The 27,836-nt window shown below is 43.9% G+C and overlaps 1 protein-coding gene across 1 annotated transcript in view; it reads right to left on the reverse strand.

The window, feature by feature from the left end:
* The window catches only part of FCGBP (Fc gamma binding protein), a 70,874-nt gene that overhangs the window by 32,814 nt on the left and 10,224 nt on the right, over positions 1 to 27,836 (reverse strand). Inside the window, exons 4-19 of the mRNA XM_078379968.1 lie at positions 26,285 to 26,858; positions 23,679 to 24,280; positions 22,204 to 22,771; positions 20,531 to 21,120; positions 18,464 to 19,043; positions 17,214 to 17,413; positions 16,744 to 16,885; positions 15,641 to 15,969; positions 12,904 to 13,477; positions 10,691 to 11,289; positions 9,298 to 9,862; positions 7,832 to 8,412; positions 6,524 to 7,094; positions 4,582 to 4,781; positions 2,380 to 2,760; positions 1,015 to 1,301 (exon numbers count right to left, since the gene is read on the reverse strand). Of these exons, the coding sequence (XP_078236094.1) occupies positions 1,015 to 1,301; positions 2,380 to 2,760; positions 4,582 to 4,781; positions 6,524 to 7,094; positions 7,832 to 8,412; positions 9,298 to 9,862; positions 10,691 to 11,289; positions 12,904 to 13,477; positions 15,641 to 15,969; positions 16,744 to 16,885; positions 17,214 to 17,413; positions 18,464 to 19,043; positions 20,531 to 21,120; positions 22,204 to 22,771; positions 23,679 to 24,280; positions 26,285 to 26,858 (7,343 nt within the window). The remainder of the gene's footprint in view (positions 1 to 1,014; positions 1,302 to 2,379; positions 2,761 to 4,581; positions 4,782 to 6,523; positions 7,095 to 7,831; positions 8,413 to 9,297; positions 9,863 to 10,690; positions 11,290 to 12,903; positions 13,478 to 15,640; positions 15,970 to 16,743; positions 16,886 to 17,213; positions 17,414 to 18,463; positions 19,044 to 20,530; positions 21,121 to 22,203; positions 22,772 to 23,678; positions 24,281 to 26,284; positions 26,859 to 27,836) is intronic.

Here is a 27,836-nt window from a genome sequence, read left to right on the forward strand (position 1 = left end):
TTTATCCCACATGAAAAATGTTAAAATCTTTATTTATTTTCAGTGCATGTATGAGGAGAATACCAAATCTCTTCCCACAACAGAGTTTAATACATTAGGACAGCTGTATCCGTGAGGATTGGTTCCAACCACTTCCGCAGATGCTGGAAACTTCAGATAAATGCAAACCATATACAATACATAGCATGGTTTTGGGCTCACTCTAGTGGCAAGTTATGGAAAGTGCATTATTGAAATACATATTTCTGGGTTTTTTTTCTTTTATGTATCTATTTATTCAATTTCTACAAAGGCCATTCTGCGTGGTTAATATTTTTTAAGAAAATATTTTTAGACTGTGGATAAGTGAAACTCTGGATACCAATTCCACAGATACGGGGGTCCTACTGTACTCTTTATCCAGATCATATTGTTGCCTAACATTTTTACTTTAGTTTGTGCAGCTGCTACAAACTTGCACCTCTTCTGTTTTCGCATATCAACAGAAACCAAAGCATGCAGACACAGTAATGCAATGCTTGGAAAGTTTTCCAAAATTGATTTATTGTTACTTAAGGAAAAGAGCTATGAGTTTATTTGACAAACAGTGTGTGTTTTGGTAAGAAGCTGAAATGCGTGAAATGTGACTTAAGGGAAGATTCTACTCAGGAGAACTTTCCTCCGGAACTTAAAAACAAAGATCCACCATCAGTAATCAGTAGCACGTAGAGATGTCCGCAGTGATTCAGGTGGCCTCTAGTCCTCACTGAAAGAGAAAAGTAAGAAGTTAAATGCACTTAAGTCTTACTCAGTAAGATTTAAATATCAAATACTCCTCTGGATCACTGTACAATTCAACATAAGGGCTTCATTCATGCATCTTTTGATCTCTACATGTGTTTGTCTATTCATTTAGCTTCACATAGCGTGCAGCCCATCACTAAACTTTGCAGTTTGCTATCTCTGCAGTGCAATTCAAGTGCCTCTTTCATCTTGAATTTTTCTTAGGCAACACCCCGCTTTTAAGCTACTCACCATCCAGAGAAATCTAGGGCTTTCCAGGCATCAATGACCTCTGCAAGGTTTCCTGCTATCTTTCCATTGGGCAGCTCCAGGTCATCTGCACTATTTCCATTGAAGTTCCCACAGGAGGCGCATAGTTTTCCTTCCAGGCTTCCGCTGACTTCCACTTTCACCTCCCCGCAAGGTCTGAGGAGAACTTTGACTTCAGAGGCCAAATCGATCACAACCCCATCATGAGATAAGCTTACAGATACATCTCCAGATGCTTCCACTGGAAGAGAGACGCGGTGCCCGTTGACCTGAAATGCAGAAAAGAAGAATAGAAGCCACTGGGTCAGGGTTACATCAAAGAAGAAAGACCCAGTGGGGGCTTGTGTATCTCTTCATTCTTCTTCAAAAGACCTGTCTCTTCTTGAATGAAGTTGAGATGCAATTTCATCTAAGCAGTTCTGTCCTGGTTCTGGGTGGCCAACATCCACGCAGAGACTGAGGTCTATGGCATAATAACTTTACCTGGTCTTGAGATGTCTTCCTGAAACATATGCTTTCATTTTTCCATCCCCGTACCAGTTAAGTTTTCTAGTTTTTTTTCTGAAGTATCCATTTTTAACGAGTGTGTCTATCAAGTTCACATTTGCTCAGTTCCACTGTTAAGCTACTCAAATTTCCTCTGTTAAGCTACTCCATTTCCACACTGGTCTGCACATTTTCTTTTGAGAGCCTATTATTTATTTTTTATTTATTTATTGCATTCATACCCCACCTATCTAGTCGAACGACCACTCTAGGCAGCTATACATATGAAAATCTGTACCTCTGCTTCTGTAAAAGTACTGTATATATAGAAGTATATACAAAATGCATGCATTTCCCTGCATAATATACAGTGGTTTTGTTCGCAATTTATCAGTGATATGCAGCTTTTTGTAATGCCACATCCCTAATATATATGCATTCTTGTTTACATTTTTTTCCAGTGCCAACCACAATTGTGAAGTTTGGAATCATACATATACTGGACAGAAAAAAAATCTTTTGGTTCTTTGTACTGTATATTGAAGGAGAACAAACTAGGTACCCAGTGAGGTGTGATAGATAGAATAATGGAATAGACTCTGGAGACCAGGGTTTGAATCTCCACTTGGCCATGGAAACTCATGGGAGAATGGAACAGGTAAACCCATTCCTTTAATGTCTCACTTACGGTACCTTGAAGACCCTATCAAGGTAGCAATAAGTCATTTCCAACTTGATGGCACATAGCCTACTATCTAATTAGGGAAGTTTGCATCAAAATATGAAAAGAACAAAGTTTTACAGCTTTCTTAGTTCCACATTCCTCCACTGAACCTACCTTCTTCTGCCTCAGCCACTTACCCATGTGTCTTTGTTCAGTTTCACTGTGATGAAGACCCCTTGGAAAAAGACATGTATTGTTGGCACAGCTGACAAATCCCAATCACTGCATTCCTGGACCACAGCTATGATCCTGAACCAAAAGGGATCATTTTGGTCGCAGAGGGAAGCAACTTCATAAACTCCGTTGTACAGGATTTCTCCAGAGGCGCCATCAAAAGAGGTCATCCGTGCTCCAGGGGAGATTATGCATTCCCCTTTTGGCCTCGTGCAACCACGCACACCATTGTGGAGGGAGCATATGTCTCCCACCTGGCAGCTGGTTTCTTCACAGACTAGCCGGCTTAATGTATGGCAGGTGCAGTTGTTCAAACAGCCTTCTAAGAGAAGATTTTCTCCAGCCTGAAACATTTATAGAAAATAGTCATCATTATCATCCCTTTAAAATACAAACATCTGATTGTTAGAACGGTGAAGAGTATCTACCAAAGACATCTTGTGACATCTAGAGGATATGAAAGTTATGAAAAGAGCTCAAAAAAATAATAAAGATAATAAAGAGTTCAATTCAAAACTCTTTACGGATCAAAATCAATACATTGGATGAAATAACACACAAGTGATCCTGAAAACAATTCTATATAGTGATGAGTTTCCCACCCACTCCCTGTCATATCAGAAGTTGATCTGTTTGTTGTTGTTTAGTCATTAAGTCATGTCTGACTTTTCGTGACCCCATAGACCAGAACACGCCAGGCCCTCCTGTCTTCCATTGCCTCCCAGAGTTTGATCAGATTCATGTTGGTCGCTTCCATGGCACCACATCTAGTTTAGAACTAATCAGTTTCCAGGATACTGCCATGAACTCCACACCCCTTTGTTATCCTTGCTTTTTTCAGCCTGGAAGGAATCCTTTCCATTAGTCATATAAATACAATTGGTTCCCAACCTTGGGTAACCCAAATGTTCTTGAACTGCAATTCCCAGAAGTTTCCACCATCAGCTGTGCTGGCCAAGGTTTCTGGGAGTTGCAGTCCAAGAACACCTGGGTTACCCAAGGTTGAGAACCCCTGCAATACATGATGCAACATGGTGGCAGTGGCAGAGAGGGTCTCCTCCAGGCTAAGAAGAGCTCTGTTTGATGGTCCCATGTGCATATGGGATGCATTCAGCTATACAGACATTATCAAAAGGGTGGCAGGTTGCCAAATTGCACTGCCTTTCCAAGCTCAAAGTGGGCCATGTTGGATCAATGGAGTCAGCCAGTGGTACAGGGGGCAAGGGAGAGTCTACATTATTCTGAGTAGGCTGCGACAGAACCCCATGCCAATAATAATCACACCATTAAACCCAAACCTTGAAAGATTTTCAGATCATTCTGACTCTTTTGTCTAACTCCAAAATGGGGCCAATAATTCCCCCACACTCAAGACGGATCCATACGGACTCTATTACTGATGCCTATATCCTCATCATCTTGGAACTGCAGAGATGGAAGGGACCCTATAGATCATCAAGTCCAGCTCCTGTCAAGAAGGCACAGTGGGGAATGGAACTCCCAGCCTCTGGCTCCACAGACAGATGTCTAAACGACTGAGCTATCCAGCAGTTCTACGTGCAGCATGTTCTAAGGAGAAATTCCTCTTTATTAGAGGACCGGTGCATAAGTAGCTTTTGAGAAGAATGGTCTGCCAGCCTCATAGGTGACTTTACTGCCTAAATGCATTGCCATTTCAGTTAAGTGATGACCATTTCATTTTGTAAGTCTCTAATGTAGTATTGAGGGAGGAGTTAAACTATCTGCTTATCTTGTAATCCATGCCATGGTTCTGGTTTCCAGGAAATACAGACACTTCTCATTTCTTCATACCTTCCAGATGTTAGAAACATTCATTGTTGAAAAACTCCATTATGTTGGGAGAGGAAGACTCGGGTCTCCCTTAGCTCCAGAGCATGCAGTAAGAAAGAGGCCCATAGAGGTCTCATAGACCAGCCAGCCATCCAACCTACTCTTTGCTCTCAAAGCTAAGGGATTAGCAACTTTACAGATGTTGCTGGACTATTGCTCCCATTATTCCCCACCATTGAATATGCTGATTAGGACTGATGGGACATGTAATGTAAAAACATCTGGAGAACCACAAGTTGCTCAGCCCGACTTACAGTTTAAACGGAGCATGGTAAACATGAATATAAATCCATCATATCAAGTGCTTCACTCACCTTGATGTAGTGCCCATCATGCACACAGCCACAATTCTCCAGTGGCACACACCTGTCCCCATCAAATAGATAGTCAGGGTCGCACTGGCAGCCTTCAAAGCATTGGCTGGTACACTGCCCTGGAGAGGACAAGCTGGCACAGGTAAAATCACAGGTCCTTGTACACAACTCATAATGACTGTTGGAAGGGCAGGTGAGAGCTGGAGAGAAAGCGAAGTCATAAGATGAAGCATCACAGGAAGGTACATACGTAGGAAGTACTAGCTATGCAGTTGGAAAAAATAGATAATTTCCTCCATGTTCATTTATGCATGTAGAAGAAAATGGCCTGAACAGAAGGAATGAACATGATTCTGCTCTATGGATCCATGATTTAATTTGAACACCACCAAAAAAAAAATACCCCTGTGTAAATACTAAGATCATTACAGAAGAATATGCCAAATTACCATTAACTTCTATGGCATGCTCCACTATCCAAATGACATCCACATAAGCCTACATTCTAAACATTGCTGGTCATATGACTTTGAGACACTATAACAACTGTTTTGTAGCAGATGTCCTGATCACTGATTTATACACTTCTGTTCTATGATCAGGCACGAATCAGAGTGTTAATAATGGCCTTTAAAGTCCTAGATGGTTTGGATCCATAATTACTTTTCCTGTAGCAAAGCGCTCATTGAATAAGAACTGGTGTAGATCCTGCCAGTGACAGAAGTAACACCCTGACAAAACACAGGACCTTCTGAATGGCCAAACCGAGATTATAGGATAGTTAGCTTTACAAATTCTAGCTTTTCTTTACTGATTGTCCCACTTCCACTGAAGTGGAGCTTCCTTTATGTTAGTTGACAGTGCTGTTTTCTTCGATTTTTTTTTAACAGCCTCGCATGCTGCCTTTGGGAGGTTTGACCGGGAGGAACCTTTCTGGGCTAGTGTGACTGTCAATCTATCCAACATGAACCAATTGTTCCATCCTTGCCTCTGAATTCAAAGAGAATCCTGCCTCTCTGCTCTGTCTCTCTTTCCCTCTCTTTAATCTGTTGGAAGCAATGAGTCTGCTGAGGCCTGTTGCTGGAAGCAGTCATGCTTGTCAGTTTGCTGCTTGATCTATTCAATTGTATGTAACGAATCCTTTTATTCTTTCTCCTACTGATGTCTCAGAGTGAGTTACTGATATTGTGAGTGCCAGTTAATAAAAAGGGGTGGTCTTCTCCAGGGAACTTGAAGCTATTCTGCTCTGTGAGTTCCTGCATTTCTGTTGTGCAGCTAGAGGATTTTAACCACAAACCCAAATCTCTGCAATAGTGACATGATATACAGTGGTGCCTTGCTAGACAATGATAATCCGTTCCACTGAAATACCTGTTTAGCGAAATCATTGTCTAGCGAAAAGCATTTCCCCATTGGAATGCATTTAAACCTGTTTAATGCATACCAATGGGGAAGAATTGTCGCTGTCTAGCAAAGATCGGCCATAGGAAAGCCGCTTTGCGAACCGCCAATCAGCTGTTTACATCGCTGTCTTGTGAAGCTTAGGTCCCGAAAACATCTGTTTTGCGAGCGCGGAAGAAGCTGTCAAAATCGTCGTCTAGCGAAAATCGGTTTCCGAAGCAAAAAGTCAATGTCTAGCAAAAAAACTGTCATGCGGGGTAACTGCCTAGCGAGGCACCACTGTATTTTATCCACTCTGAGTGATGCATAAGCATTGGAAGTATGTGGTATAATTTTACATACACATGCACAACTCTTTTTAAACGTTGCTGCTGTTCTAATCCATTCTGGCTGGGAAGCATGGGAATTGATGTACCCCATAGAGGGCAAGTTTCAAGGTGGGAAAATCTGACTCAGTGTAACAGGATGAATATATGAAACATCAATGGAGTAGGGAATGAAGATAAGAAAATGAAAAGCCCGGATTCCTATGCAAACTTACGGCAGAAGGTTTCTGTCCTCCACGCTCCAACTGCGACGCCAGCCTCCTGGCATGCAGCTACGTAGGCCTGAAGGCTCCGGCAGAGGGCCTCTCCTGAACCACTGGCCGCACACATGTCGTACAGGCAATGGCTGAAATATTCAGCGGGATTCACCACAGAATGGCAGTCTTTGAAAGGGCCTGAAGTGGCCTGGATCATTCCGCAGGAGCTCTCAGGGCGATACGGCTCCGTCTGGGCTGCACCACAGATGGGACACTGTCCCTCACAGCCATCGATGCAACTTGTGCCCTCCAAGGGAACTTTCCAAGCGGCTCCAAATTCCTCAACGCTCTGGGTGCTCTTCCCACTGGGCAGGATGAACTCATCAGTCTTGTTCTTGTTAAAGTTGCCACAAAGCCCCCTGACATGCCCTTGGTACGTGCTGGGCACAGAAACAAGGACGAAAGAGGAGGCATCATACAGGACTTGGAGGCCAAAGTCAGTCTGGATGATGGCATTGTTCCCTTCCCGGTTAGCCCACAGTTTCCCATCTGTTGTCCTCATCGGCAGCGTGTAGAGCTCTCCATCCACCTGCATCATCAACAAGAAAAATGTAACTGTGGACATTGCTATCGATTACATGCTTATCTCTCTAAGACACCTTCAAGACTCCCCTGTCAGCGTAAGTCGTCTTCAGAGCAGAGATAGGAAGGTCCTCCATTCTAGAAACTAAGGTATGGATGGAAGAAAGAAAGGAGAGGGTAGTTTTTTTTACTCCTTCCCTCTTCTCTCCATCCTCTGCTATACAGTGGTGCTTTGCATTACGATGTTAATTCGTTCCAGTGAAATCGTTGTAGAACTAAAACATCATAAAGCGAAATTAAAAAGCCCATAGAAATGCATTAAAACCTGTTTAATGCGTTCCGATGGGCTTAAAACTCACCGTCCAGCGAAGATCCTCCATAGGGCGTGTCCCTAAACACAGTGGGGAGCCATTTTATTTACCCGGCGGCCATTTTGAAACCACCGATCAGCTGTTGGAAAATCGTCGTTTTGCGAAGAATTGGTTCCAGAAGCAGGGAACAGATCATTGCAAAGCAAAATTCCCCCATAGGAAACATTGTTTTGTAATCGCAAAAGCGATCGCAAAAAGTTCATCGTAATGCGATTTCGTCGTTAAACGAAACAATCGTAAAGCAAGGCACCACTGTACTTCTTAACGTCATGGGGGCCCAATAGATTATGGGAGACAAAATTACCTGTAGGGTTCTTGAGATTCTGGGTATTTTACTAGCATTCCTGATGTGAGACTTCAGAAGAGGATTTACCTTAATACTCCATTGTGCTGCCCTCTCAATGACGACAGAATGTCCTCCAAAGGAGACCAGAACCATCTTTACCATGGACATTCCATTCTCTACCAAAACAGAAAAGTTTGCTGGTGCTTGAGAGTCCTTTCCATCTACGTTAACTAGAACATAAACACAGGTACCCTGGAAGTCATAAGCCAGGCCATCTAGAGTCAGGTAGTGGGAGCCTGAAGCCACACTGCATTGTCCCGTGCCCGCAGGATGACAACCTAGAATGCCATTCTCCACTTTGCATTCCTCATGGGCTCCACAGGGGGCATTGCGGCATTCAACAACTCCATTGCTGCCACAGTGGCATCGCTCCTGGCAGGAAGAATGAGGGTAGAAATCCTCTCCTTGCTTGTAGTACTTGCCCTCGAAGAAGCAGCCACAGTTGCCCACTGGAACACACTGGTCCCCACTGAGCAGAAATCCCGGATTGCAATAGCATCCTTCTTTACATGATGGCTTGCAGCCGTATGGAGCTGAAAGGCCACGGCATGTTTCAGGACAGCCGTGTCCACAGAGTTCATAGTGGAAGTTAAGTGGGCAGGCAGGGCCTAGAGGGAATGGAAAAAAAAAACAAATTGAAGCTTACATATCACTTCGATTATTTTAAAGGAGTTAGTAGCAGAATAGTTCTGCATTGCTCTGTTCTGTCTCTATTGGGGTGACACCTGCTAGTCAGAATAGGTTTTAACAGAATCTGTAAGCTGAGCTATCGCTTGTTTTATCTATTAAGTCATTTCATTTTCCTAATGGAAGTCTCTGGGTGCCAATGCCCTAGCTGTGTTTTTAATGCCTTGTAATTGCTGAATAAGGAAAGCTAACTGCCAAAGAATTGATGCTTTTGAATTGTGGTGCTGGAGGAGGCTCTTGAGAGTCCCCTGGACTGCAAGGAGAACAAACCCATCAATTCTAAAGGAAATCAACCCTGAGTGCTCACTGGAAGGACAAATCCTGAAGCTGAGGCTCCAATACTTTGTCCATCTCATGAGAAGAGAAGACTCCCTGGAAAAGCCCCTAATGTTGGGAAAGGGTGAAGGCAAGAGAAGGGGACGACAAAGGATGAGATGGCTGGACAGTGTCTGGGAAGCAACCAACATGAATCTGACCCAACTACAGGAGGCAGTGGAAGACAGGAGGGCCTGGCATGCTCTGGTCCATGGGGTCACGAAGAGTTGGACACGACTAAATGACTAAACAACAACAATTACTGAATAAATGGAAAACATTATCATTATAAGCCTAATACATTCTAACATTTGGGTGGGACAGGCTGGAAAAAGACAGTGATGCCTCTACCTCCACGATTTAATAATGGCCTGGATTTTTAGAGGCAAAATGAATTCAATACTTCTCACTTAAACGTTGCCACTAGGTAATCTTGGTTCAGTTCGCATGATTCTTCCTCTTAAAAAAAAAATCATCAGAGTGGCACTTACTGCAGAAGGACTCTGATCTCCATTCTTCCACTGGGATGCCCAGAGCTTGGCAGGCTGCCACATAAACGCTGATGGCATGGCAGGAAGTGTCAAGCTGACCTTGATATTGGCAGGTGTCGAATACACAGTCGTTAAAGTAGGGTGTTGGGTCAATGGTCTCGTGGCACCGCCTGAATGGTCCATTAGTTTTGATGAGGATCCCGCAGTACTGGTCACCCTTATAGGTTTCTTTCTGTGCCTCCCCACACACCGGGCAATCAGTGGTGCAGACCTGGGAGCAACCGGGCACATCTGCCACCTTCCAGCTTTCTGCAAACTGAGATACGTTTGATGTTTGGCTCCCATCCTTCTTGGTCAGGTCATCGTTGGGGTTCAAATTGTTGTTGCCACAGAGGCCACAGAGGGCATTGCTGTAGGTGCTGGGGACAGTGACTTTGACGTAGCTGTTCCAGTCAAAGGTGAGTGTGACGTCAAAGCCAGTCTTGACGAAAGCTTCGTTCCCACGGATGTAAGCCTGGATCTTGTCTTCATGGTAGAACGGCAGGTTTACAAAGACTTCATTAACCTAGAACGCAGGGCAAACAAAATAAACTGTCATTCAGGCGTTCTCCTCTTGGTTTGGGGATATTTGTACATGGATATTAGAATACATCAATCAATTTAGATTTCAAGATGACCGCCAAAGCGGTTTAATGCAAAAGAGGACTCTCTCTGTCTTTAGAACACACTTGCTGCAAAGTGTAGTAAGTCAGAACTAGAGTAAGCCTATGGAATTAGTGACCATTCAGTGAGTCAACTTCTCCATAAGATCCACTGATTCAATGCACCAACTTTAGGTGACTTACTGTGCAAAAGCAACAGGATTTCCACTACCATGTGCTTAAAGTATCCTTGATCTGTACAAAAATACTCTGGGTGCCAGGTTTACGAACCTGAGTAAGTAAAAGTCCGGTCTTCCTTGGCTACAACTGCCTTTGACGCAGACCTGTCCTCTAGAGCAGTGGTCCCCAACCTTCGGCCTCCAGATGTTCTTGGACTATAACTCCCTGAAGCTTTCAGCAACACTTCTGCTGGCCATGATTTATGGGAGTTGAAGACCAAGAACATCTGGAGGCCCAAGGTTGGGGAACACTGCTCTAGAGTGGAATCTAAGAGCACTCAGCTGGTCACCAAATGCACAGATTGCATGACAAGCCCTCCTCACTGTAGCTCTGCAAGGTGTCTGTGTCATGACAGTTACATACTGGAGAAAACAAACCTAGTGATGCAGGGCTCATTAATTTAGTGTTGGGGTCACCTAAGGACTTTCTTGCAGCCCCTCATCTCTGTTATAATGCAGCTAGCAGTTGTATGTGCCTTCAGAAACGTACATGAATGACGCCTGTATTAATACCTGAATCTTACGCGGATGCGCCTGGCTCAGCGTAATGGTTATGTTGTAAGCCTCCAAGGTCACCACTTTGGTGTAGGACACCTTTTTGTTCCCTCGGTTGTTGTTCTCCACATTGACCATGAAAGGTATGAGCGTTGGGTCATCAGAGCAATATCCTGTCAGCTGGTAGATACAGGTGCCCATGAAATCGTATCTCTTCCCATCAAAAGTGGTGTAGTGAGGATCCCCAGAGGCTGAGCATGTTGCAAAGTTGATGGGGTGACAGCCCCGGATCCCATTGTCCACGGTGCACCTCTCGTTGGCTTTGCAGCTGGCTGGTTTACACACCACCATCCCCAGGGTGGAATCACATGTGCAGTGAGAGGTGCAAAGCTCATCAGCCCAGAATTCCTCTCCGGGTTTGTAGTAGAAGCCGTTGTAGGTGCAGCCACAGCTCCCGACTGGCACACACTTGTCAATGCTGAGGACGTAGCCGTCATTGCACTGGCAGGTTTCCAGGCACGGCTCCTTGCAGAAAGAGGGAGCAGTGCGGTCCGAACAGGTGGCAGCACAAGCATGACCACAGAACTCATAGTGGCTGTTCTCTGAGCATGGCAGGACTGGAAGGAAGAAGAGCAAAAATGTAAAAGAAGGGACGTGGAAACTTTAGAACTGAGAACATATACTAAATCCCATCTTGGTAAGAATCTGTTTTAATGTTGCATGCTATGTATTAAAAGGTAAAGGTTCCCCTTGACATTTTTTAGTCCAGTCGTGTCCGACTCCAGGGGGCGGTGCTCTTCCCCGTCTCCAAGCCGTAGAGCCAGCATTTGTCCGAAGACAGTTTCCGTGGTTATGTGGCCAGCGTGACTAGACACAGAACGCTGTGACCTTCCCATTGAGGTGGTATCTATTTATCTACTCACATTTTTACATGCTTTCAAACTGCTAGGTTGGCAGGAGCTGGGACAAGCGACGGGAGATCCCTCCGTCGCATGGATTCGATCTTATGACTGCAGGTCTTCTGACCTTGCAGCACAGAGGCTTCTGCGGTTTAACCCGCAGCGCCACCACATCCCCTTTGCTACGTATAGAGGAATTTTAGGCAGGCTTTCCCTGAATGACTGGCTGCCTAAGTGGAGGTTTTTAATGAATGGTTGTACCTTTGCTGCTGCAAATGTGTTTTGTTGTTGCTTTTGTTTGCTTTTTTTTAGTGTGGTATTTGTTTGATCCTCTTTAGTATTTATGTACTGTCTTTTAATGATGTAAGCTGCCTTGGATCTTTTTCGAGGAAAAAGATAGAAATATACTAAACAATCAAACAAACAAATAAAATGCTATGTATAGATAGGTAAAGTTAAAGGTTCCCCTTGACAATTTTTGTCCAGTTGTGTCCGACTCTAGGGGGCGGCGCTCATCCCGCTCTTCAAGCCATAGAGCCAGCGTTTGTCCGAAGACAATCTTTCTGTGGTCACATGGCCAGTGTGATTTAGACACGGAATGCTGTGGTGGTGCTGTGGGCTAAACCGCAGAAGCCTGTGCTGCAGGGTCAGAAGACCAAGCACGCGACAGAGTGAGCTCCCGTTGCTTGTCCCAGCTCCCGCCAACCTAGCGGTTCGAAAGCATGCAAATGCGAGTAGATAAATAGGTACCATCTCGGTGGGAAGGTAAACAGCTATGTATAGATACATAGGATCAAACAAATGCCACACTAAAAAAACAGCAAACAAAAGCAACACTGAAGCACATTTGAAGCAGCAAGGTACAACCATCCATTAAAAACCTCCACAGCCAGTCACTAAGATAAAGTTTGTCTAGAGAGAAAGGTATTTGTCTGCTTACAGAAGGATAGCAGAGATGGGGCCTGACTGGCTTCCTGTGGGGGGAAGTTCCAAAGTCTGGGAGCAGCCACAGAGAAGGCCCTTTCCCATGTGCACTTGTGAAGGTGGCAGGACTGAGAGAAGGGACTCCTCGGATTATTTTAATCCCCGAGAAGCCTCATAAAGGGCGAAACAGTCCTTGAGATAGCTTGTTTGGGGCTTTACACTGTCGGCTAGAACTGGCACCTTGAATTGTGCCCCGAAATGTTAGGATATTGTGAACCAAAAGAACATATAGGAATGATGAACTTTGAAGTGGTAGTGGTGAAGTTCACCTTCTTAGGCCCTGCCTAGTAATCAGAAGGAGGACAGAACACAGTTAAGGATGCTCTGGTCCACGACAAGAAAACTCACCGCAGCCAGATGGTGTCCTCCAGTCATATATGGTGGCGCCTGCTTTCCTACAGGTTGTAGCATAGGCCTCCAAAGCTTGGCAGAGTATATTTGAGGCCCCGCCATTCAGGCACACATCATATATACAGCTATCAAAGAAGTCATCTGGATTCACAATGGCATGGCATTCTCTGAAGGGACCTTCCGAGGTTTTGTTGATCAGCCCACAGTAGTCTTCATTTCCATACAACTTCCTCTTGTTCCCATCGCATGTTGGGCAATTTCCTTTGCAGTAATCCCAACAAAAGGGGTCCCGGTCCTCAACTCTCCAGCTGCTGGCCCAGCTTATGATGGAGGAGGCTTTGGTCCCATTGGGAAAGATCATGTCATCTCTAGGGTTTTGATTGAAGTCTCCACAAAGCCCACACATGGCCCCATAGTAGCTGCTGGGGAGGTTGATGATCAGGTGCGCATTCCAATCATATGTTACTTGGAGGCCAAAATCAGTGAGCAGAACAGCTTTGGGCCCACTCTGGTAAAGCCTGATCTTGCCATCTTCAAGAGTCAACGGAAGGCTGACAATGGTATCATTTAGCTAAAGAGAAAGTGACAAAAAACCCAACAAATCAAGAAGGATGACCAGGAATTATTCCTTTGGTTTTCTATGAGTCATCTACTTTTGAGACAATCTGTGTTTCAGAAATGGTTAAGCCAGCACTGGAGGAAACAGAGCCATGGCAAGGTAAAATGCTCTGCTCCTGGTGGTAGAATCTGACATTAGCAGAAACCAGAAATGGACTGGAAATAGGAATTTGAATGGGTTGAGCTCTCCCTCCTCTTTTAACAGATTGCACAAAATTTAACACTGAAGTTAGCTAATATTTGTAACTTATATTCCATAGATTTTTTTCTGTAAGAAAAAAATGCATTCATAATACAGTGATGCCTCGCAAGACGAAAATAATTTGTCCCATGAATTGTTTCATAATGCGAACATTTCGTCTTGCGAAGCGCGGTTTCCCATAGGAGTGCATTGAAATGTAATTAATGCATTCCTGTTTGTCTTGCGAAGCATGGCCATAGAAAAATTTGTCTTGCGAATCACAAAAGAAAATTAGCAAACCTCTTTCGTCTTCTGAGTTTTTCATTGTGCGAGGCATTCGTCTTGAGAGGCATCACTGTATAAAACTGTTCAGTAATACCTGTCAATCCCACCCTAGAAATTTTTCGTATGTGACTGTTTCGGCCTGATGTCTTGAAGTGCCTTTGTCTTGGGATCTTGGCTTGTCTTTTAGAGCCTAGTGTGCTATCTCGTAGCGCTCACCTACAGAAACTTCATTCAAACATTGTAGCTTGAATAATAACAAGATCTCACAATGTCTGTGACTTCAGCTTATAGACACAATTCTTACATACATAATAAACAATACTATCAATTAAACTCGTAAGTAATTCCATCTTCCATGCTTTAGTGATTCTCAGCCTTGGTTAATCCAGGTGTTGTTGGACTGCAGTTCCCAGAAGCCTCCACCACTAACTGTGTTGGCCAAGGTTTCTGAGAGTTGCAGGCCAAGGACACCTGGATTACTTAAGGTTGGGAATCACTGTTTTAGTCTAGCTTCATTTTAATATGAAAACAGCCTGAGACAGAAAATGTTTGACAGATGCACTGGGCTGAAGTAAGACCTTCTCAGGTCAGTTGCATTTGCCTCCAACTGACTGGATAGCTCAGTGGATTAGGTGCTTGGCAGTAGAGCCAGAAGTTGGGAGCTTGATTCATTATTGTGCTTCCTAGGAAAAAACCCAACCTGTACGGCCTTGGGAAGCTGCAGAGTCCCAAGGCAGTCCCAGAAGAAGGAAATGATGAGCCACATCTGAATATACTATACTTAGAAATTGTGGCAAGGGTCACCATAACTCCTAATAACTCCATAACACCATAACCCCTAACTCAAGTCAGATAGTACAACATTATTATTAAGTGAATGTAAGAGGGGTGGGCAATATGGATTTCCTGTCAAGTTTATTTGAGATGTCTTGGGGTGTGTGTGTGATGGGCTCTCATGTCCAACCAGTGTCGCTTTTCCCAGTTTAAGAGATTGTATACTTAATCACTTCATTGCTGAAGTCCCATGATCCTAAAGCTCAGTCGGGCTCCAGAATGACTATTATCTTATTTATTCAGAGCCTAGCTCCCCAAAAGGCAATTGCAATAACTGATGAATTTCTTCAGCCTTGATATATTGATAGAGCTCAAAGTCGGTTTCCCCAATGGCAACTTATCATTATGAATTACAGTGGTGCCTCACTAGACAAAGATAATCCGTTCCACTGAAATCACTGTTCAGCGAAATCATTGTCTAGCGAAAAGCATTTCCCCATTGGAATGCATTGAAACCTGTTTAATGCGTTCCAATGGGAAAGAATCGTCGTTGTCTAGCGAAGATCGGCCATAGGAAAGCCACTTTGCGAACCACTGATCAGCTGTTTAAATCGCTGTCTTGCGAAGCTTAGGTCCTGAAAACACCTGTTTTGCGAGCGCGGAGGAAGCTGTCAAAATCGTCGTCTAGCGAAAATCGATTTGCGAAGCAGGGACCAAACATTGTCCAGTTAAATTCCCCCATAGGAATCACTGTTTTGCAAATCGCCATAGCGATCACAAAAAGTCAATGTCTAGCGAAAAAACTATCATGCGGGGTAACTGTCTAGCGAGGCACCACTGTACTGTAAAGTTGTTCATCCCAGCTGCCTGACATACCCGCACTCTTCCAGTTTCCTGCTTGTAGATGGAGACCTTGTAGCCATAGACATAGATGTTGGTGAGACGCACATAGGACACCGCCTGGTTGCCCCTGTTATCATTCTTCTCCTCTACTGAGAAAGGAACCAGTGTACAGTCATTTCCACAGTACTTGGCGATGGTGTACGTGCAGGTGCCTTGGAAATCAAAGTTCATCCCATCAAAAGTGTGGTAGTGTGGGTCCCCCCACCCCCAGCAACTTCCTGTGAAGTCAGGGACGCAGGTGGCTTGGTCCTCCTCGATCTGGCATGTCTCCTTTTCTCGACACTTCAGCGCTTTACATGGATCTGTAATGAGAGGAGAACTTAATGAATGAGTACAGAGGTCATTCAGAATGAATCTGTGGGTGGGGCAGAGGGCGAGGTTTAGGAATGCATGTGAGGAGAAGAAAATACAGCATGACTTTTCTTCCTGTAGCCATTTTACAAAGTTAATTGCTCATTTCTTTGCTCATTCGCCATAAAAGGGAGGGGAAAGTGATTTAGAGCAGGCAACAGATGAGAGGCAACATTTTTCCTGGACAAGCAGCTGTCCGTGCTAGGAAGCAGCCTCTCATACTCAGCTGAAAATGCTGGTGACACATCACCAAAGTGCCCTATGACGAGCAATCGGGAATTGTACCGGAGTGATAAAACATGAGGATAAAGGAGGATAAAGGGAATCCAATGAGAATGTCTTCTTTTAAACCCCAAACCTAAAACTCCAGTTGTTTATTTTAGAGATTGAAATTAATGTATTTAAGGGATGTGATACCATGAAAAATACTGATTATTATTCCTTAGAGCATAGAAATCACTCACTTTGGTAGAGATAATTACATGCAGAAATAACTAACTAACTAGCACTCTCCCATCCACACTATTAAAAAAACCCTTTAACAAGCATTGTTTCCACACAGGAGTGCTGGACTAAGTTGCTTGCTTCCTTCTGGTGGAAAATAATTAGCAGAGAGTGATATGACACAAGGAAGGGACAGTCCTCAGGCTAGCAACCATGTGGTTATGTCTTTCACTTAATATCTACAAACCTTTTTAAAAAAACTTAAAATACCTTCTGCTTACCCTTATTGATGCAACTCATGACCCCATCTTCAATTTTGCAACTCTCATCAGTGGCACAGCTGTGGGACTCACAGATTACTCCTTGTCCCGGAGAGCAAATACAGCTCGTTTGGCATGCATTGAGCAGGACTTTCTCATTAGGCTGGTGGGAAATTGGAGCATAATAAGATAGACAGCTATTGAATTACAAATGAATCAGTTCTACAGCACTGGTCCTTAGATGCAGATGTGCTTTTGATCCACCTACTTGTGACAAGGAAAGGACATGGATTAGGAGTTTATATCTTCTGCATTTCAACTATTGAGACATTTTATGGAATGAAGAAATGGCCTTTGTTTTAAAAGGCTTCTGAGAAATTTAGGGTTGGAGAAAATCTGGAACTGAGCAACCTTGGTCAGAAAAATCAGATAAATAGGAATGAACTAATGACAGGTGTATGTGAGAGTGAAGTTTCTAAAAAACAGCTTACTTTGTAGTAGACGCCATTCTTGAAACATCCACAGTGTTGTGCTCTAACACAGCCAAAACCATCAAAGAAGAACCCATCGTCGCATTGGCAGCCTTCAGCGCAGGTCTCTGGACATGGTGTAGCATCTGTGATCTTGGCACAGCTAGTAGAGCAAAGGTTGGCACAGACCTCGTAGTGACTGTTAGCTGGACAGCTCAAGGCTAGATGAGAGGAAAGATGAGAATATAAGATGAATTTTGCTTCTCAGGATGGAAGTGAAGGGTGAACCTGGATAAATGCAGGCAAGTCGGCACAGGTCTCATAGTCAACTGTTTGGCTTGGGGCTAAAGGATAAGAACACACACATTGCAAGAAAAGAGTGTCCAGGGGTCCTAAAGAAAGCAGCACAAGAGAGAGGTTTTTATTTACCTATTTAAAATATTTTACTCCACCTTTCGCCTTAAAAGGATCCAGGGTGGATGAAACTGGTTATCTGTTGCCAAGTTCACAGGAGAGAGAGAGAGATCTTAGGGCAGTGGTTCTCAACCTTGGGTCCCCAGATGTTCTTGGTTCAAAACCTCTGTAAACCTTCACTACTAGCTGTGCTGGCCAGGGTTTCTGGGAGTTGTAGTTCAGGAACATCTGGGGGCCCAAGGTTGGGAACCTCTGCATTAGGGTCTCAACGTATCTGATGATGACACTAAGAGTTTCCTTTGAATTCTTGAATTTCACTACATTTCAAATTGTGCTATATTTAATTTCAGCCACATAAGAATATCCTGCCAAAAGGCTCACATAAGTTTTGAAAAGCAGTCTCCTAACAGTCATGAAAGATTACCAAAAAACAGAGCTAAAAGGCTAGATATATTTTGTTCTCTGGCAGGATTCATTAGTATTAAACTATCATGATTCTCAGCTGGGTTTTTTCTTATAGTTTCCCTTTTTTTGGTTTAATTAAAGAACAAATACAAAATACAGATCACAATCTGATTGGCTACCAATGCTGGGATGGATCTCCAGCAAACATTAAAGACTTTGTTAGCTCTCTGAACAGAATTACACTTTTAAAGTGCTTTTGTCCATTATCATTGCTAGTAGAAACAGAAATGGATAAAAGAGAACCATTGAATCATGGATCTTACTTAAGTGTTGACTTATCAAGTTCCTATCAATTCATTAGATTTATTCTACTTGGACCAACAGTAGGATTAAGACTTGCCTGCATCATTTCTCAACAAATGCATAACCAACCCCCTTTTATTAGTACTCACGACAGAAGGATGGAGTCCTCCAGGGCTCCACAGAAACACCAGCATCTTGGCAGGCAGACACGTAACTTTGGATGCTCTGGCACAAGACAGGACTGTCCCCGTTGCCCAGGCACAGGTCATAGATGCAGTCGTTGAAGTACACGCTGGGGTCCACCTTGCTGTGGCAATTTCTGAAGGGGCCGTCGGAGGCCGTGAGGATCCCACAATAGTTGCGCTGTTTGAAAACCTCCTTCTTCCTTTCTTCACAAACCGGGCAGTTGTTCCCAGAGCATCCGTCTGAGCAGGAGCCATCGGCTCCGGGGACGGGCACTTTCCAGGCGGCACCAAATGCAGCCACATCAGAGGCAATCTTTCCATCAGGGAGCAGGAACTCATCATCCTTCCTCCCATTGTAGTTGCCACACAGGCCTTGCGTCTGGCCCTGGTAAGAGCCCGGGATGGTGACCGTCACATGATAGACCAAGTCATAGGCCACAGTGAGGCCAAAGGCAGCTTCTATCAGGACTTTAGTGCCGTGTTGATAGGCTCTGAGCTTCCCAGCAGAAAATGTGATGGGAAGGGAATTGACGATCCCATTCACCTGTTGGAAAGAAGAAAAATATTTCATTCCTGAAGAGAGGAAGATGTGGCCAATAGTCATGAATCTCAGCTTATGCCAGGTCCCTATGCTTAGTCCCAACAGCTTCAACATTAAATAAACAATGCTAAGGCAAATAAAAAAATAAATGGATTGTGTAAAATGTCTGGAAATGTATATGTGCCTTACTAATTGTTACTAATTTAGCTGGCTGGATATCTCAGTGCAGAGTGAGAAATTGGGAGTCCAGTTCTGCACTATGTGTCTCAGAAAAGCCAGCCTGTGCAGCCTTAGGCAAGCTGCACAGTCCCAGGGTGGCCCCAAAAGAAGGGAATGGTCAATATCTTCTGAGTACTAAAAAAATCCTGAAAAGAGTTGTCATAAATAAGAATTTACCATTGCACATGATTATTATTATTATCATCATTAATTAGTACAGATGATGAAATTAACTATATTCCCGTTAGTACACAAGACAGCACTGAGACAGCTTAAGAAGTGAAAAGTGTTTTTTTAAGTCCTGATAATAGGTTGCCTAATTTTCATGATGGAGGTTTATCACAAAGTAATATAAACATGTATTTGTTGGGGACAAGTATGAAAATATAAAATAGGTGCTTAAAAAGGACTGAGCTAATATAGCAGTAAGCTTAACATAATAATTGTAGCATTTTTGCTTAACACCCATGTGGATTCTTCCATTTTCGAGGAGAAAGCGATTTTTATTTAACATGTCTTTTGTGATCATAGAATCACAGAATCATAGAATAGTGAAGTTGGAAGGGGCCTATAAGGCCATCAAGTCCAACCCCCTGCTCGATGCAGGAATACAAATCAAAGGATATGTGCCAGGTGATTAAGTATTTCTTAAACGCCTCCAGTGTTGGAGCACTCACCAACTCTCGAGGTAATTAGTTCCACTGTTCTGCTCTAACAGTTAGGAAGTATTTCCTGATATTCAATTGAAATCTGGCTTCTGGTAACTTGACCCCATTGTTGTGTGTCCTGCACTCTGAGATGATCGAGAAGAGATCTTGCCCCTCCTCTGTATAACAACCTTTTAAGTATTTGAAAAGTCTTATCATCATACCACCCCTTAGTCTTCTTTTCTTAAGACTAAACATGCCCGATTCTTTCAGTCTTTCCTCACAGGGCTTGGTTTCCAGCCCCCTGATCATCCTTGTTGCCCTCCTCTGAACAGAGAACGGACAGAGTTCCTACTCCTGTCCTCTGAAGATGCCGGCCACAGAGACTGGCGAAACGTCAGGAAGAACAACCTTCAGAACATGGCCAAAGAGCCTGAAAAACCCACAACAACCAGTCAAGGAATACCTTACTACCTTGAATGAGTTCAAATCTCCAGGGATGGATGAACTGCGTCTGAGAGTATTGAACAAGTTGTTGGAAATAATCTAAATCTTCTTCATTTATGAAAAAAAAAAGATCTACCATATTTGGACTGGCCTTGCTTGTGAGGAAAATATACCCACCTTCACTTGGCCCTTCTTGTTCTGCAGTAAGGTCAGTGTGATCCCATGGACCGTGACAGACACCATCTTGGTAACAGAGACCTTCCCATTCCCCCAAGGTTCATTTTCCACAGTAACAATGAAAGGGACCAGGGTTCCATTGTCTGTGCTGGCTTGAGCCAGTATATATGTGCAGGTGCCCTGGAAATCAAAGGCCAGTCCATCAAAAGAAAGGTAATGAGGGTCTCCAGAGGCCGAGCACGTGGCGTTGCCAACAGGGTGGCATTTGCGAACGCCTCCCGAAAGCCTGCACTCCTCGTGGGGTCCGCAGGAGAACGGCCCACACTTCAAAATCCCCCCAGCTTGGCACACACAGTGTTCGTGGCATGATGGATAGAAAGCCTCTCCTGCAGGATAATAGTGGCCTTGATGGAAGCATCCGCACTGGGACTGGGGCACGCACTGGTCGCCACTCAGCACAAAGTCTTCATTGCACACACAGCTTTCCTGGCACTTGGCCGGAGAAGGGATGGGAACGTAGAGGCTGCCACAGGTCTGGACCGAGCCCTGAGCACAGAGTTCGTAGTGGCTATTTGAACCACAGGAAGGACCTGCCAGATTTGAAAGAGGGAATTTAAAAGGAGAGAGGCATTAGAGGCCAGTTAAACATGATAGGGGCAGTGTGAAGGCACAGTTTTTTAGTCTTATTTGCATCCTCACATGATATCTGTGGTTTATGTGACTCAGCGGGAGTTTTCTGGGATGGAGTGATTGCCTATATATTCATCCCTAACCAATTGTTCCTTCCAGCTTTTGAATTAAAAGATAGCACCTTTTTTCTGATAAGTTCTTTATTTCTCTGTTTCATCAGTTAGATATAGTTGCTGTTGATCTGTTTGGTTGGTTACTAGTATGTGTGCAGTAAGGAAAGCAGAATGCTCGATTATTTCAAGTAAGTAAAGAAATGGTTGTTCTGGGTTTTTTGGGCTCCTTGGCCGTGTTCTGAAGGTTGTTCTTCCTGACATTTCACCAGTCTCTGTGGCTGGCATCTTCAGAGGACAGCAACCTGTGCTCTGCTGTCCTCTGAAGATGCCAGCCACAGAGACTGGCGAAACATCAGGAAGAACAACCTTCAGAACATGGCCAAAGAGCCCGAAAAAACCCAGAACAACCATTAGATCCCAGCTATGAAAGCCTTCATGAATATATTAAGTAAAGAAATGTTTTTTATTCTTTCTCCAGCAAATGTCTCAGGGTGAGTTATTGAGACTTTAAGTGCCAGTTAATGAGAAAAGGCTGAACTATGGGAAACTTGTAACTTGGAGAATTGTAACAGAAATTCAAAACTCTGCAACAAATTCTAGCATTTCAGCCTCCTTTTTCGTTAACTACTTCCATCTATATCTTCTCCAACAAATGTTTCCCCCTCTTTATAATGGTGACCTCTGTTTCTAAAACACTCTCTTTGATCTTTTTTGCTTCTGTTCACTCTGTGGCTGAACACCTACTTTGGAGAGCAGTGACACTCCCATAGAAGCAATTTCAAGATGGAGGTAGATAATGTGGTTTAGAATCTAAACCACAGAAGATTAATCTAAAACAGTATGGGGAACAGTCTACCATATTTCCTTTTAAAATCACCTGGCTTGCCATCTTCTTCACCGAGAAAGATTATTCTGGAGAGAGTCACTTACTGCAGAAAGTGTCAGATCTCCAGGGGTAGATCGTCACTCCGGCTGCTTGGCACGCTGTTGCATAGCTTACAATCAGTTGGCAGATCACCGTTTGTTGGCCTTCAAAGAAGCAGTAATCATACACACAGTCTCGGAAGTATCCTTCTGGATCGATTTTGCTATGACATTCTCGGAAAGGCCCCTCCTTGGCGAGGATGAGGCCACATTGACTGTTGAGCTTCCGTTGATGGCTCTCAATGGTGGCTAGATCGGAGCATTCTCCCTTGTCCACTTCGCTACAGCCTGGGACATCTCGCACTTTCCAGCTCTGACCAAAGGCCGATGGATTTGCAGCTAGTTGACCACCTGGCATGGTCATCTCATCGTGCTTGTTCCCGTTGTAGTTCCCGCAGAGACCACAAAGGGCACCAGCATAACTGCTGGGCACCGTCACAGTGACACGACTCTGGCAGTCAAAGGCGACCGTCAGGTGGAAGTCTGTCTGGGCCACCACCTCTTGCCCTCTTTTATACAGGGAGATTCTGTCATTCCCAGTGCTGTGCGGGAGGTTGGTCAGCAAACCATTGACCTAAGACCATGGAGAAAGGGATGCATGTGAATTTCAGCAAGACCCAAGGTTGGGAACCACTGTTGTAACACAGTGTGTCTCCACACAAAAAACCAAAGACATAAATGATAACTTTTTCAACATTTTCTCCAAGTCATTCATTTTGTGTCAAGTGTCTACTGAAAGGCACCCACCTATTCATCTAGTATTATTGCTTGTGGCGTCATTCTGTGTGACGTAAAAGCTGGCCATCTTATCTACTTTGTCTCACTTATTGAATGACATTGCAGCTCTCCATAGTAATTCAGCAAAGATTATATTTTATATAAATATATTTTAAAACCATGCAAATACTAATGTGTTTGATCACAGTTATGATAAAAATTAACTGTTTTCAAAAATTTTGAAAAATGGGATATACCATGAAGCAATTTTCATAACCTTTCTAGATGTACACAAAGAGGAGAGGGAAAAGGGGCAAAATCCAAAGATTTTAATTGTCAGAATCCCGCTCTGCCCCTAGACAATAACAGGATGATAGAAAGTTCTATGGTAATAGGGTATATGATCAATTTTGAATTTCCCTTCATTAGGCGAGCATCTAGCTAGCAACAAGTAATAACTGGTAGGTTTTTTGGGCTGTTAGGCTGTGCTCTGAGGGGTTTTCTTCCTAGCGTTTCACCAGTCTCTGTGGCTGGCATCTTCAGAGGATAGGAGTTTAGAACTCAGAGAACACAGTGTTCTAACCTCCAGAACATGGTCAAACAGTCCAAAAAACCTACAACAACCATCAGATCCCAGCCATGAAAGCCTTCGAGAATACATTAATAACTGGTTGTTGAAATGTAGGAATCATATAGAAGGCACGTTTTTCTGAAAACAAATCAGCCACTGGGGGGGGAAGAGAACGGGTATCCGATAAACTCACCATGACTTTTCCAGGGTTTTCTCGGCTAATGACAATGACTGTCCCATACACATGGATCTCCACAGTCCGGGTAAAGGATACGGCCTGGCTGCCTCGGTGGTCATTTTGGACCAGGATCTGGAAATCCACCAGGTCTGTTCTGTTCTGGCACAGCCCAGTGAACTGATATATGCAGGTTCCTTGGAAGTCAAACCTCTGGCCATCAAAGGTAATGTAGTGGGGGTCACCTGAAGCCGAGCAGGTGGCGTAACCTGTGGGATAGCAGTCCAGGATGCCATCTTCCACCCTGCACTGTTCCCCGCTCTTGCAGCTGGCGGCCTGGCAGGTCACGCTTTTGGTCTCCGGGTCACAGAGGCAGCGTCTTGTGCACGTGTCGTCTTCCCAGAACTGCTCCCCGAGGGCAAAGAGCTTCCCTTCAAAGACACACCCACAGGCAGACTTGGGGATGCACTTCCCAGCGTCTAGCACAAAGCCTTCATTGCACTCGCAACCTGGTGCGCATGGCAAGGAGGAGCAGTTCTTGGGACCCGCCGGGTTGTTGCAAGTGGCAGGACACGGCGCTGCGCAAGGCTTATACCGGCTGTTCTCAGGGCAAGATAGAGCTGTCAGAGAAAAAAATAAGTGTGAAGCATGGAAGATGAACATGAACTCCTTATACTAAGCAAGCCACATTTTGCTAGAGTGGCTTGTGTAGCATTTTGGCTGAAACGTTGGGAAGTCTACCCTACCCTACAAGAGCATCGCATGTATAAAGTGGAAAACTTCCCTTAGCTGCTTCAAAGATGGGTGTACTACAGATAGATGCAGGCCTTCCTAAATACATACTTTAGATCCTTTTATGCTAATATATGATGAAAAAACAGAGTGTTCATCTTCATGGACCCCAGTGTTTTACTCTACCATGCTCAAGACTTCTTGTCTCTTCCCATATTGGTATAGCTGATGTGATTTGATGCTTCTTTGGTCCTGATTCATGGCACACATTTTAGGGCTTCGAAAAACCAAGATAGCCATGTGGTCATTTACACAATCTAGGTGTAGAAGAGGTGATACTTTTATTTAGACCACTAAAAATCACTCAACACAAGCTTTCATGCTTAAAATTCACTCCCTCAGGCATACAGTAGAAAAATTATGAAAGTCCCCAAAATGGTTATGGCATCGATCCACCAGGCATGTTGCTTAACGTGAGTGGAGAGCTGGTTTCAAGCAGTTTGAGGGTGGGTGCTTTTAAATGTCTCACCCCTGGTGTCATTTGCCTGGAATTTTCCATTCAGGATAGGAGGCAGTCCCTCAATGATCTCTCTTCCCTCCAACGCATATTGCCTGTTTTAGAAATCAAGTTTCCTTATTGGCATGGGAGGATGAGAAAGGCAGAATGGAAAAAAGTTTTTAGGGTTTGACATGCTTCATATAGAGTTTACTGATCCGAATTCAAATGCTTTATTGCTTTATAGCAGATCAGACTGTATGGAAGAGCATAGGTTAAATCAGTCTTTTAAAAAGTGTTTGGCATCTAGTGTAAGTATATAGAAACAAGCATAAAAACATAAAATAATAGTAATAAAATAATAAAACAAGCAAGTATCAAGATGTGAGATTAATGTGAAGAACTTGTGAAGCAGGCAATAGATTCCATCTTTCCATGAGTCATTTAATGAATTTAGTGATCCTGTAGAATATATGTAGTGGTCCATGCCAGCTAGCAGGAATAAAACCGTTCATAAAGGGGAAATGTTCTCGATCCTGGTTGTTAAGGGTTTAAGATGTTGGTTCCTCAGATCTGCCCACAGAGGGCATTCTATTTGAAAATGTACCATGTCCTCTGTTTCAGAGCATTCTGCTGAGCAATGCCAACCTGTACTGTACTGGTCCATGTAACATCTCTGAACCTCTTTCAACGGTAGCTAGTTCAGTTTGCATTTACTCAGCATTGTCTCAGCTCATGTGAGCTAATAAGGGACAAATATGGGGGAAGCTTTGCAAAAGGCAAGGAAAAGCCTTTGTATGGCCTATCTGAGCAGCAACTAACTACAGATGTCATGGTTGTCTGGTTATCAATATCACGTAATCTTTTAATATCTTCCCAGGTAGTCTCATATCTACTCCTGTTGAGATGGGCTGGGGAGCAACCCAGCTTCGATACAGTTGTGGATTATCTTAGCTGCCTAAGAGTCCCTTCCCATTTCTTAGTTGGCCAATGAGGCCATATGGTACACTATCTTGAGCCAAACCAGCATGGCTCAAGAGTGCCCATTGATTAGCACAATGTCTCAGAGCAGAGTTTACAGATAAAAACTCATTAAGGCATTTCAATATTGTCCTCACATTGCAGATGCAGGGCTCAGATCTCTGCGGTTTTCTGTCATCCTGGTTCCTCTTACATTCATTTTCACAGGAAGAATGAGGAAAAGAATTTTGCTTAACAAGAAAAGCTACTAGTATCTCACAGACCTACTTTTATCCATTGTTCAGGGTGAAAGACCATGTGGTTGCACCTGAAGATTAGGTCCCCAGGCTAGACCATATGCATCTCATGGAGTCTGGGATTTACATTTTAAATAAAAATGGAAAATATAATTTGTTCTGCATCAAGGAACACTCACGGCAATTGGCGGAGGTCCTCCAGTCAGAGATAGCAACTCCCTCTCTCTGGCAGGTTTGTGCATAGCTCTCAAGTGCCTCGCACAGCACATCCTGACGGCCATCGTTTAAACAGAGGTCATAGACGCAGTTCTGCAGAAAGATCTCTGGACTGACCACAGAATGGCACTGGCTGAAGGGGCCATTCCCCCCTTTGCTGATCCAACCACAGAACGGCTCCACTTCATATTTGCTAGCCATCTCTGGGGAGCATGTTTTGCATTCTCCATGGCAGTCATCCCAGCAAAACTGGTCGCCATCCTCCACCTTCCAGCTTCGCCCGAACTCCACAGGGCTGGAGGCTAAAGACCCTTCAGGGGTAGTGAAGTCGTCTTTAGGATCTCCGTTGTAGTTCCCACAAAGGCCACAGATGCTCTCTGAAAAGCTGCTGGAGATCTTCACCACCAAGTAGCTGTTCCAGTCATAAGAGACCCTCAGTGTGAAGTCAGTTTCGATCACGACAGATCCTGCTCTCTGGTAGAGATGGAGCTTTCCTTCATTCAAGGAGATGGGCAGCCGGGAGCGCTGGTTATTCACCTGCATGAGAATTCACCAGATGTCATGATCAGAATGTTAATTTTTTTTCCTATTTTTGGGGGAAAAAAATGAGAATTTACAGTGTGAACGTTGATAATATTATTCCTACAACTAAGACACAACAATAAAGATGGACTGGTATGCCAAATCTCCAGGAAACATCAATAGTCTCATCCAAATTCACTTCAGGATTAGAGTCTTTGCAGAATCAATACACAAGTGTGCTCACACACACAGAGGGGGGAGGGAGGGAGAGAGAGAATGAAAGAGAGTGTGAGAAAGAGATTTTCCTCATGGGCATCCAGTGTCCCCTTGCCTTCCATATTTTAACTGGAAAAGGACCATCATGTCCCTCACGGATGCCATCCTGTCTACAGTATGACCTTTCTCAGCATTCAGTCAGATAACCTCAAGAACTACACTATCTCTGCCAACTATGCTTTAAAAAACCCACTCTCAGACCCTGGCCTCTTATTCTAAGGATTTTTTAAGCTGAAGGTCACCCTACTCCACCAAGTTCTGTTTAACTGTTTTCACTAGCACGGAGAGAGTTACCAATGAGAATCTTTATGGGAAAGTGGTTTCTATCGAGAACGTGAAATTTGTGAACGAGATGCTGTTTTTCCCGGTGTAACCCAAATAAAGCTATTCAGGAAGAGTTCTGGAAGAAAAAATACTCTCCAGTGAGGAGTGTAATGCTGTTGGTGTTACAATGTCTTCTGTAAGATTTCTCTTCCTGCTAGAGAGTCTAAGGGTCATTTTGAAAATCTTGGGAAAATAATGATGTGGACACCATAGTGTTAATGGTCCCCTTGTCATATGATATAACTTCTTTACTTGTCAGCCTTCCCCATTCATCAAAGTGCCATTAATGGGGCTCATTGTGACATCTGAACTAGAGATGGGCACAAAACACAGTTTGGCCCAGTTTGGTGTAGTTCATTTATTGATTACAGTGTGCACTTCCCTCTCCGCCTT

The sequence above is a fragment of the Pogona vitticeps genome, chromosome 9 (assembly GCF_051106095.1).
Source record: "Pogona vitticeps strain Pit_001003342236 chromosome 9, PviZW2.1, whole genome shotgun sequence".
Taxonomy (NCBI): Eukaryota; Metazoa; Chordata; class Lepidosauria; order Squamata; family Agamidae; genus Pogona; species Pogona vitticeps.